The 12,812-nt window shown below is 46.5% G+C and overlaps 1 protein-coding gene across 1 annotated transcript in view; it reads right to left on the bottom strand.

The window, feature by feature from the left end:
- LOC134403134 (inactive heparanase-2-like) overlaps window positions 1-12,812 on the bottom strand; it is a 77,728-nt gene that overhangs the window by 19,657 nt on the left and 45,259 nt on the right. The window contains exons 4-6 of the mRNA XM_063133241.1: window positions 10,793-10,840; window positions 3,590-3,683; window positions 1,000-1,106 (exon numbers count right to left, since the gene is read on the bottom strand). Coding sequence (XP_062989311.1) covers window positions 1,000-1,106; window positions 3,590-3,683; window positions 10,793-10,840 — 249 coding nt within the window. The remainder of the gene's footprint in view (window positions 1-999; window positions 1,107-3,589; window positions 3,684-10,792; window positions 10,841-12,812) is intronic.

The following is a 12,812-nucleotide window of genomic DNA, read 5'->3' as shown; positions in this document are numbered from 1 at the left end:
TGTAGTGGATCCTGCACTCCACAGCACCTGACAGCAGGCACACAGAGCTCTAATGAAGGATGAGGGCAAACACATCATATCTCTGTTGGGCATCACTGTGTCAAGGCGCCTGGAGCACCTTGAAACAGCAGTTCCCAAGGGTCTGGTGTACACAGACTGTCCTGTTGCAGGGAGCAGATCTGGCTCCATCAGGAGTGCCTTGAAGTGGTGGTTCCTGGAGGAGCAGCTCTTTTTTTGCCACTGCAGCCATGGTGAAGAGGTAACTGCACGGGCACAGTATGTGTGCATGAATGGGGTGTGCGAATGGGATGGATGGTGTGTGTGTGTGTGTTTGTGTGCGAATGGTATGAATGCCGGGTGAGCGAAAGGGAGAGAGACAGAAAATGGTATGAAGAGTGTGTGTGTGAGAGAGAGAGAGAGAGAGTGGGGGGCTGCCCACTTTGGGGGTGGCCACACCCACTGCTGGCACGCAGCCCCCAACATGCTTCTGGGAGCCCATGTTTTCCCCACCCTTGATTGCTAGGGCATCTTTGCTCCAAGGTTGCTTCCAGATGGAGGGATCCTAGTGCTACCACTCCAAAGGCACTGTGCAACTATGCCAAATTTCCCTCCTTAATGGAATTTTTTTCTGGTAAGGAGTAAGACAAGAAATGGTGGGAAAACACTGGAGAGCTACAAATGGGAGAAAATGATGTCAGGGAGGGGGGAAGCCCTGTAAAATTCTTTGAATGAGGCAGGGCAGTTGCACAAGAAAAGTCTTATCTGGGAGCACTGTAAGGCAGGCATCTTCCAGGAGAAAGCAGAAGACATCCACACGATAGGATGGGTCAGGATACAGTTAGCTCAGTCACTACTCCAGAGATCTACACTACCCTTGGATTTAGAATTGCTCCCAACCAGAATCCCTTGTGGAAATAAGGCAGCCCATTGTCCATTCAGGACATCTGTTGATTAATTCCCAGGCTCCACATTGCCACCCTCACCCTCAGGTTGACTCACAGGAAGCTGGCGGCATAGGAATCTGAGAGGTTGGTGATGCCTCCTTCAGAGGTGGCCCCGATTCCCTCCAGCCAAATCCTTTTTCCAGGCACATGTGCACTGACAACCTATTGCCAAAAGAAAAGGGTAAGTGTGGTTAGCAATCTGCAGTAGGCAACTGGTCTCCATAAAATGACATGGGTTGGGACAGGTTAGCACAAGTGGGCTGCCTGGTTTTGCACGGTCACAAAGTGTGGAAAACACAGGTGAGACCTGGATGGGAAATACCTCAAGCTAAAATGAACCTTCCCAACACCGCCCATTTTCTGGTATCAACCTTCCTATACTTCCTGTGCCTGTATGGGTCTTGCCACCCCTGAACAAAGAGCTCTTTGCTGATTCCCAGTCTGCCCGCCCCTTATGGGTTGACCTAGTCCCTGCCTTCACGACACCGAGTTGGTGCTGGTCCGCCACCAAACCCCGCGGTATCGCTGCTGCAGGGTGGCGGCAAGTTATATAGATAAAGGAAGTGAGTGTGCGGTTTCCGGAGGCCATTTGGTTCACCAGGACTGCCCCCTCCCTCCTCCACTCATGGCTTCTGGTGATCTTCTCTTTTCCCCATGTTGGCAGCGAATAGGTGGCTACTTCTTATAACTGACGCAACGCCAATTCAGAGCCACTGCCAGGCAAAGATGATGTTTAGACAGCCCCCTAGTGCTGATTCCCTTCCCTTTTGTTTGCATGCCTCTTCTATAGCACCCAACAATCTGGTCCCCAAAATGTGTCATCTTTTCTCCACTACTGGAAGGACAGGTTGCTCATTTCTTTACAGAAGCAGAAATTATGCACACAATTAACTTATCTGAGAAATGCCCCATATCTAGATCAGCCCCTTATTGGGAGGCTCTTTATTCCATTATTTCCTTCCAAACTACTTCACAATAGGATGGCATGATATCTGGCCAGAGGGCAACCCTGCCAAAGTCCCCATGAGTGGGCCACCTTTCATCCCCACTCTCAGCAGATATACAGGTAGGCAGCAAATCTGCAAATCGCTCTTGGTCTCAATTTATAAATATTAATCATGTTTTTATTCTCACATGGTGTCTTCTTTACATGTATGTATGCACACTGAAGGTTGCCTAGCACTGCAGAGGAGTGCTGTTTCACACACTATATTTTTTAACATGTACACATAAACGTATAACATTTGCAGATAGCAAACACATCTTCTATGGTGTGTACGATACAAGAACATGCACTGTGGAGCTGGGATCAGCTGCATTTCCTCACTGTATATACATATGCAACATGTGAAGTTGACTTGATAACAACAGCTAAGCGAGAAACAAGTCAGAAAGGCAGTCTATGTGGGTGTACAGGGCCTAACTGTCCCATAAGCCAGGGCAGGATTTCAGTCTCTCAGCTGCTCATGAGTCACTGGGAATAGGCCCCACATTGGTAGCAATGATGAAGCATTCTCTCATCATGTCGTAACCAACCCAGAGCCCACAGTGAGAGGAATCATGCTTCTGGACATGCACTAGAAGCATGTTAGTCTTGGAGCAGCCAATCTGTTCCCACAAATCCTTCACTCCAAGACCTAGTTGGCCCTGGTACTTTGCTGAGCATCTGAAGTGGTGAAATGGAGATATGAACATGGCATCAGAGATCCCAGCCTGGGAAATGCCATCATAACGCAAGACAAACCTTGGCAGCACAGACATGCCCAGGACACGACGGCGCCAGCAAACAAAAGCGCATCAGTGAGCACAAGGACTGAGGATGCCAGCTTACAGCCCCTTCGGCCTCTGCACAGGAGAGCTGACACTGCCTGCAAGGTCTGGCTACTCGCCAGACCTGGCTTCATTTACCTGAAGGCAGCATGTTGGAAGCGATAAAACGCAAGAGAGCGGAGAAAGGGGCTCTTTGTTTTAATTACTGTCACTTGGCCTAATATTTGTATTGGGACTCTTGGGGCTCTCTAACAGAATAACTCATCCCACGTTAGGATCTGCCTGATAGCCCAGTAGAAAACCTTGCCCCAAATCAAACCAAAAAGTTGGCTTCTTCTGAAACATATTGTTTCTGATGAGTCAACATGTTCTAGCCAGTAATGGATTGAACATTTCAGCCAGGGAGCATTATGGGAAACACAGCCAAGCATGGTGAGCTCCATAGGAAAGACTGTCCAGGGAAAGACTCCATCTCACCTCTCCCTTTTTCTCCAAAGGCCTATTCTCTCCCCGTCCCGACATCTTGTTAAGCCTGTTCTGCAGATACTGCCATACTCTGCCATGTACTCTGTCACTCTGTGGATTTCTCATTCCACAGTAGCTATTCCCAAATGCTCCCATGGGGACAGGACTCGGTCCGTAGGGCATTCCCGAGTTTCTCCATGCCTACTTTCCCAGCCTTCCTTGGCTTGACCAAAAAACTGGAATCCTACAGGGCCCAGGAGTAACCAGGTCAGTCCTGAGGGAAACCCCAGCTAGGCCTGCCTAGCACTGGGCAGAGCGAGCCCAGGCTTGGCACTCTGGAACCCTTGGAAGTGCCCCACCCTTGGAGACATGCTGCCCTCTTGCCCCAGTCATCCCTCTCACTCACGCACTTTCTGGATTTTCCTGATCTGGTCAGAGAGTGTGTCTAACAGGCGCGTTTTCAGGAAGTCCGTCACCTTGGCCACTCGGCCATCAAGGTAGTAACTGGAATGAAAACGAGAAGGCAACAGTCAGAGAGGAGCTGCAGCTATGTGCTCTCCCTCACCCTGGCTAAGGACCGCGCCTCTGATGCCCACATTTAGGGCTCCCCCAAATTTGCTCTCTGTTTCACACAAGGTCAGCTGCTATTGGTGACCTTATTGGTGCTGGCTGGGGATGATGGCCGTTGTACTACAACACATCTGAAGGGCACTGCATTGGGGAAGGCTGGCCTAGCACCACAGCTGGTGTTCAATAATAACAGTAGGGAAAATATTATTAAGGATAAATCAACAAGGTGTGGGAGCCATCCCAGTCTCCACCTTGCCCATCTAGTCAAGCCTGTCTGCTCAGATTAGTGGATTAATTGATGGACCTAGTATAAATGCACTGTTTTAACTAACCTCACAACCCTGTTCAGGGACAGAACCAGACACATGAAAGAAGGGGCAATGTGTGCCTCTCAGTACCAGTTGCTGGAGAGCAAGAATAGGAAAGGGCTAATGCCTTCATGTTCTGCTTGGCCACTGTGGGAAACAGGATACTGGATTAGATGGACTTTTGGTCTGATCTACCAGGGCTCGTCTTATGTTCTTAACAACACCACAGAGATCCAGAAGAGACATCTAAACCACATGTTGGTCCCCATCATTACTGTTTCCTGTTAGCCACTCTGAGCTTCCCAAATGAAGAATGATATGTCAGTATAATACAGCCTTTCCCAATCTTGTGCCCTCCAAATGTTTAAGACCAACTCCTATCTGCCCCAGCCAGTATGGGCAATGGTCAGGAATGCTGGGAGTTGTAGTCCAAAACATCTGGAGGGCAGCAGTTTGGGGAAGGCTGATATAAAAAATCAAATACGACTCCATCCATTGCAGAGGCAACACTGTTGCCAGAATGATAATGCTAGCAGAGGCTGATAGCTGGAAATGGGCTGGCTGGATTTAGCCATTGGGTTAGAAATGTTCTGAATAAGACAGGAAAATAACAGGAACATGGCTCCAAGATGCACTTGGAAATTTTCTTTCCCAATAGGAACCAGTTGTTTGCAACACTTCCATTTGCTTCTATTTGAACCTTCCCCTTTGTCCTTGATGGATAAATAACATTTTTGTACGTGTGGCTTTCGAGACAGGCAAAACAGAGCTTCCCTGTTATGAAGTGGGGTCCCAGAGACCTCTAAAGACTACAAGCTGCTTGCTATTAAGTTGAAAATGTCTGTGGCTCCTCTGTATATATTTCGGGGGGAGGGAGTCAGCAGTGAAAATGTAGAGCCATTGGGTTAAAACGACGAGGCGACACACGCAGCATGTGCAGGCCTGAAATGTTTGCTATCACAGCTGGTAGCAAAGTGGGAAGTGTTGTTTGGACAAAAATGGTGGGAGCTGGGCCCTATGACTGGCTGGTGTAGTTACTGTGAGGTTTGGGGTTAGGAAATTATTAATAAAGAAGTTATTTAAACTTTGGCATCACCCCCAGTGGGCCATGCTGCTTGCCAAGAGCAGTAGTTTGCAGCTCAATCAGGCCTGTGAGCAAAACAAAAAGCATTTCTTGAACAATCAGGAGAGATTTATCTATTAGCTTTAGAGATAGTAGAAAATTATCTTTTTGTTAGTGCCAGCCGTAAAGCAAGAAAACGGGGAAGAGGATTAGTGTGTTCTTAATGGGTTGGATCCAGACTTAGTCTTATTAGAGTAGACCCATTGAAATCAATGGGACTTAAATTAGTCACACCTAATTTAAATCATAGGAACATAAGAAGCTGCTTTATACAAAGTCAGACCGTTGGTCCACTTAACTCAGTATTATCAACCATGACTGATAGCAGCTCTCCAGGGTTTCAGGCAGGGTTGTTTCCAGCCCTACTTGGAAATGCCTGGGGCCTTCTGAATGCAAAGCATGGGCTCTACCACTTCATTATGGCCCCTCTTGTTTAAGTCCCATGGATTGCAAAGGGTTTATGACCAAAGGGGTATCTACACTGAGCTTTTATTCCACTTCTACTCCACCCCCAAGTCGATTGTGTCATCTGACACACACAACCTCTCCAAAGCTAGCGCAGCATTTCTTGCCCTAAATCCATTTCCCCCAAACTTGTTTTGTGACGGATTTTCTCGACACTAAGGATTCAATGCACTTTGGGAGACCGTGTGACCACAGCAGGCTTCAACGCAGGCTGGTGGATGTGGTGCTGAATGGCCGAAGGGGAAGTTCCATGGGGTGGGGGGCAGAGAGCTAAACATGGCTACCTGGGAGTGACTCATTGCCTTCCCTGCACTTTGCCGAGTGGGCTCAATTGCAGTCTGTCCACTCTATACTGCTGCACTATTCTGCAGTTGTTGAAGCCTGTTGATTCAAAGCTTTGCAACTACGAAAGAGCACAGGTGAGAGAGGGTGAGCACTTATTGATTCAAAGCTACATAAATGCATGGAGGCATCCTTTCACTGCTATGGAGTTGAGCAGAAGGGGGAAAATACTTTCAAAGCCCCATCGTTAGACTAGTTGCTGCACATTACAGTCATCCTGCGAAATTTTGGGGCAAGATATTCCATGATTAATCCACCAGTTCATGATTTCAACCTCCACACTAACTTATTAAGACTAGCCATCTAACAACAGCACATTCTAAATATGGCTATAATTAATCTGACACTCACACAGCCAGACACACACCCTTGGATGGAACTATCGGGCAGTGATGAGCAACTTGTGGCCCTTCAGATGTTGGACTGCAACTCCCATTATCCATCACCATTGGCTATGCTAGCTAGGGATGATGGGAGTTGCAGTCCAACAACATCTGAAGGGCCACAATTTACCCATCCCTGCTACAGGTAGACATAAAGCATTGCCAGGTGAGAGTTCTGGAACATATTATCTGGGACTCCAAGTATATGGCAGGGCTGGTCCAAGATATTTTAGTGCCTGATGTGGAAGTTCCAAATGACACTTCCTTTGACTACTTAACGTTGGGCCCAATCCAAGCCTCCTTGAAGTGAACAGGTGCTGCTCTTGCGCAGAGAGTTGTGCACTTGCCCAGTTCCCATCCCTGCCAATGGGGCCTGCACAGGAGAAATTCCCCGTGATGCAGGGGAAAGGAACGGAGTTGGGGTGGGGGGCTGGATGCCCCACACAGCCTTCTGCAGGCTGAATGGCATTGGGGGCATGGTCGTGCCCCTGACGTCATCACTGCCTAACACTATGTGATGGGTCTGCAGGCAGCTCTTTAAGCAGTTCTTTTCAATCTTTCGTCTGCAGGCAACTTTCTCTGGCTTTGGGGCATATAACGTGCTGTCGCCCAACACTTTATGGCGGCAGCAGATGTTGACGTGGTATCATGGACAAGAGAAGCCTACTGGATCCCATTTCACCATGCCTCATTGTACCACATATCAGTCTGCACTATGCTCACTGCCTACTGGCATGCTCAGAAGCCCATCATTTCTGGGGGCTTGCGATGCCAGCTGCACCCTGCACTAAGCAGAACTCTGAAGGCTTCAATACCGTTTTTAGACAGCATCCACAATTAGTTGCCCAGACCCATTAGCCTCAGATGGGATTTAATGAGCAGAGTTTGATGGCTCCAGAGCAGCTGTTTTTGTTTTACTTCTCTTTATTGTAGAGGAACCTTTGCCCCATTATCTGACCCCTCCTTTTACTTCAGTTAATTGCATTAAAGCCACTTCCCAACACTCTGGAATTTACAAATCCACTCCTGCTCCAGGAATGTCTGCTTGGAATTAGAGATCCACCACTTTCCTTCTCCCCAACCCACTCCCCTGGTGTATTGTCACTGGCAAGAGAAGGGGAGACAGGCACTTTCCCACTGTGGTTTCTGGACTAGCCATTGTTTATGTAGTCAAGAGATTCAGGATGCTTACACACCAACCAGCCTTTCCCCCTCCCTGATACTGACACCCAGCTCCTTTGTTTATTCTTGTAAATCCAGTGAATGTTTCACATAAACCATTTTTCCCCTAGGTGTCATCCCAGATTCTTATTTTTTCTCAATTTTAGGAATTTTTAGAGCTCATATTTCAATTGTGGTGTAGTCATCTGAGGTCACAGCACTGTTTCACCTGGTCTGGAGGACTGATTCAGGATGTGACTGGTGATGGCTTGTAATTATACCCCTATGTATTACCTGCCTACTCCATGAGTTTTATTTGTTCTACAACTAATCTACATATCTACCACCTCCAGTGCTGCCCAATATCCATTTGTCTCTTCTGCATTCCTTCTTCCTAATTTTTAAAAATAAAATACATGGTGTGGTGCCTTGCTTGAACACTGATGCACGAACTTGTTTTGAAGAAACTCTCCACACAGAAAGCAATAGCAGCAACCATGGCAGCAGGAGCTGTTTACAGGGAAAGAGTTAGATAGTGAAGTTATCTCAGTGGCAGCAAGAGCTTTACTTCTTGGGAGAAGGGTGTGTGTGTGTGGGGTGTGTGTGTTATGAGACCTAGATATTGCACAAGTAGCACTGGGGCAGGGCTAACATTTCTAGATCATTAGCAAATAAACTCATGTTGGTGTTGTCTAGAAGCACCCACCGTCGAATAATAGAGGAAACTTCCTAGGCTTCTGGGGGGAAACTTCCTAGGCTTCTGGGGGGAAATGCTGAGAGGCCCATATAGATGGGCTTTGTCTTTAGTGATAGACATGGGCACTAACTACACAGATGAATAGACACATAATACAGCATATCACACATGTTGCATTTTGAATTCCTTTTCTCGATTTCAGCCCATGGAGCCTTCTTTCTCAAAGGTTTCTTCTGGAGGGTGGATCCTTGTGCAGCTGAATGCTTGTTGCATTCTTCCAACAAACATTCCCTTTGCTCCACTGGCGCAGTAGAACACCCTAAGCAAGATTGAACAAATGCACCACAAATGTCCTGCTAGTCAACCCAAAGCTACTCAATGTGTGATAGCAACAGTATCTCATATAGCAAAGCAAAACCTCTGAACCATCATCTAATTGTGTTTAGAGTGAGGGACTTCCATATGAAGGGACTTCTTCCATAGTGCATGCAATAGAGAGCTTCCAAGATGATATTGTAGAGTTGTGCTCCCAATAATCTAAGTGTAGTTTGGAACCATGAACCCATGTAATTTCAAACTATGCCTAGTTCTCTGTGAGTGCAACACTGCGATATCATCTGGGAAACTCTTCTACATGCACCTAACTCCATGTTAGGCATAATTAGAAAAGGAACTAAGAATAAATCTGCCAGTATCATACCGACTTTATACAAATCTATGGTGTGACCATACATAGAATACTGTGCACAGTTCTGGCCACCACACCTAAAAAATGATATTGTAGAGCTGGAAAAAGTGCAGAAAAGAAAAACTAAAATGATCAAGAGGCTGTAGCATCCCTCCTATGAGGGAAAGTTAAAACAGCTGGGATTGTTTAGCTTAGAAAAAGGAGAGTAAGAGGGGACATGATAGAGATGTACAAAATTTACAGGGTGTAGAGAATGTAGATAGGGAGACATTTTTCTCCCTCTCTCAAAATATTAGAACCTGGGGCCATCCCATGAAGCTGATTGGTGGAAAGCTCAAGACAGATAAAAGAAAGTACTTCTTCACACAGCGCATAGTTAAACTATGGAATTTGATACGACAAGATGTAGTGATGGCCACTAGTTTGGATGACTTTAAAAGGGGGTTGGATAAATTCCTGAAGGAGAAAGCTATTAATGACTACTAGTCATGATGGCTATGTGCTACCTCCAATATCAGAGGCAGTAAGGCTATGTACACCAGTTGCTGGGAAACATGGGCGGGAGGGTGCTGTTGCACCCATGTCCTGCTTGTGGGTCCTTGGTTGACTGCTGGTTGGTCACTGTGGGAACAGAATGTTGGCTAGATGGACCCTTGGTCTGATCCAGCATGGCTCTTCTTATCTTCTTATGTTCTATATAATCCAAGGTATTAAATCAACAAGAAGGGGTGTTCTAGAATATTATATCTAGCCTAAGTGTAAGTGTGGGTCTAAAAGAGCTTTGAAGTCCCTTCCACCTGCCTGATTCTACAGTACTTCATTTTCTGCCAGTCCTCAGAGAATGATCAGCACACTCCCTGCCTTTGTTCAGTCAAAATCATGATATTGACGTGATAGGGCTTCCTTCCTCTCACAGGGCCTAGAGGTTACTACCAGGCATTCAGTTAATCACCGGAACAAGGGATAGTTTCAGCATTACCAGTAGAGTGCCCCTGCCCCCTGGACTCCTAGAGGGCCAGAACCCTTATTGCAGTACCTCTGTACAAACCAAGGCCATCTTTGCACAGCATTGTTCTAAAAAGGCTAACAAGTAACAATACGGCAACAAGATCCCCAGGATAAGGGACTGCCACTGCTTGGCACTCAATCCATAACTGCTCCAAGGCCATTTTAATAGGCAGTAGGAATACCTGAGCAATGTCTTCCCCTAAGAATCTCATCCCAACTACTGGGACTGACACATCATTTTTCTTCTGAGCTCCTCCCACTTACTTAGCCCTGTCTCAGCATTCACAATCAGCTCTGTCATCTCACACCGGGAGTTCAGGTTCCTCACAGCAGAGGGCAGAGGGCAGTGCCAGCAAGTAACTCTGGCCCATGAGCTGCCCTTTGAAACATTCTCCACACAGTAGGTCTCTGGGAGTACATCAACCATCTGTCATGGCAGAGACCACTGACTGGCTGCCAGTGAGGTGCTGCATCTTTTTCTCTGAATACCATCTTACATTGATACTGAACATGCAAAGGGCTGGGATTATCCTTTGGAATTATTCTTATCCTTTCCTGAGTTTCACACCACAGAAGCCTATCACAAAACAGCATGAGTACTTGATGGCACTCTTCAAACAGCATAGCTTCCACACCTCCCAACAGTTTGTCCTGTCCACTTAATTAAAGTAGAAGAACCCTTTCTTGGCCAGCAATAATGCCTCATTTCCAGAGTGAACTCAATAGAACAGAATGGGGGAGGGTCTTCTCTAGACCTCTGTCTCCTTTTTGTCCAAAGACAGTGCCCTGTCTACACTGTTTGCCTCCCAAATTGCTCCTCATTGTCACATGGCTAGTAACATTGGGATGGAAAAAGAAAAATACTTACTGTTGCCAGGTAACAGCATCCACTGTGTTCCCTGCAACCTTCATGAACCTGTGACATACAGAAAATTAGTAAGCTTCTGGGCATGGAAGTAGTCCACACATGCACACACATTCCACATATGCACACACTCACGGCCCACCTCTAATAAGTCCAAGGATGACACACGGTTCTTCTCCTATCCTATGCCACATCAGCACTGAGTCACAGGGCTTTTGTCACTTTAAAGTAAAAGAGTTGGATCTGGCACAGCCCACCCTCACATTTACTCCAGTTCTGATCTGAAAGTATGTCCTTTGGGAAGTTAAAATAATCTATTCCAAACTGGGACCAATAGTGAAGTTCTCTCTAAATGGGTTCGTGAAGGTCCTCTGGGTGCTAGGGCACCACTGAAATATTTTCAGTTATAAAATCTTTGTTTTGCCCTAACCCTGTTGCTGCCCCAAGAGCACAGTCTCCAGAGAATGCCTAATCTGAAGGTTCTGAGAATGATACACACTCCTCGGGTACCCATTCCCCCCCACCAAAAAAAAACTATGCAAATGTAACCTCACCTAGAAGCCATCCTGAAAACAAAGTAGTTTAAAGTGTTCAAAAATGTTCAAACATTCTCCATAATCATGGAAGTCAGGGGAAAACACCAGCAAGGGAAAGGTGCAATTTTGAAGAACTGGAATTCTGTGCCAGGTCATGTGATGGGCAAGAAGAATATTATCAGGCTCAGTAAATGAGCAGTGGTATGTGCACACATGCAATTCCCCACTACCACCATCCTAGCTGCATTTCATTAAAAAAGAAATTGGAGTAGGGGGAAATCCAATAAGAAACTCCCCATATTACATGTCCTTTGGTCCCCGCTCTAGTTTATGGTGTGTTCAAGGAGCTGTCTTCATGGCACTGGGTTGGTGGCACCTCCCTCTTCAACACCGCGTTTTCCCTCTCCCAGGGCAGCGCCGGGTAATCCCCCACACCGAGAAGGGAGTGCAGGGTTTCTGGGCAGCCATCTGGGTCCCGGAGCCACCTCCGCCCTCTTCCTGGTCGCCTTCTACCAGGCTCCACCCTGAGGTTGACCTCAGATTGGCCACAGAGCAACATTACACGGCAGAAGTGCCATGTTGACGTCGCTCCATTTGAAAAAGTCAGGGTAAATAGCTGACTTTTTCAAAATGCAGCATCACGGGGAACTGTGCAGACCCACAGACACAGCAGGGCTTCCCCTGTGTACAGACAGCCCCCAGCATGTTCACAGCACAAATAGTTAAATTGTCTTCAATTTATTCAATTAGTATAGGGCAACTGGAATTCAGGCCTCTCCAACTATTCCACCATCTATTCTGCTCTCTCCATCTGTTCTTGGCCTTCTAGCACAGATATTTGCCTCATACCCTGGACAGTACTCAGAAAGACAGAATAGTTTTTGTTTTAGCATTCTCATATTTGCCTAGAATAGGGTGACCATATGAAAAGGATTCCTGTATCTTTAGCAGTTGTATTGAAACGGGAATTTCAGCAGGTGTCATTTGCACGCATGCAGCACCTGGTGAAGTTCCCTCTTCATCCCAACAGTTAAAGCTGCAAGGACCCTGCCCTCTTTTGTATCTGCTCACTCCAGCTATACTATACAAAAGGGCAGGGCTCCTGCAGCTTTAACTGTTGTGATGAAGAGGGAATTTCACCAGGTGCTGCATGCATACAAATGACACCTGCTGAAATTCCCGTTTCAATACAACTGTTAAAGATACAGGAACCTTGACCTCCTTTTCATATGGTCACCCTAGCCTAGAAGATTGCACAATTTGTTCAGTCAGCTAATGTAACTCTCAGCTCCTTGATGTGTGTGTGGATAGCAAAGGATTGATGAGGTATCGAATATATGAGTTGCCAATGTGTTCCAGTGGTGATTAGTACATGGCCTGTTCTCTATAGGCATATCTGTTCTGTACATTGTGTGAAATGAAAGACTAATTTGTAATTCTGTAAAATAGCCTTTACTTCTAAATAAAAGACATGAAGAATTTCAGCC

This window comes from Elgaria multicarinata, chromosome 8 (assembly GCF_023053635.1).
Source record: "Elgaria multicarinata webbii isolate HBS135686 ecotype San Diego chromosome 8, rElgMul1.1.pri, whole genome shotgun sequence".
Lineage (NCBI taxonomy): Eukaryota > Metazoa > Chordata > Lepidosauria > Squamata > Anguidae > Elgaria > Elgaria multicarinata.
Note: the sequence above shows the minus strand (reverse complement) of the source record. Positions and strands in the feature narration are given on the sequence as shown.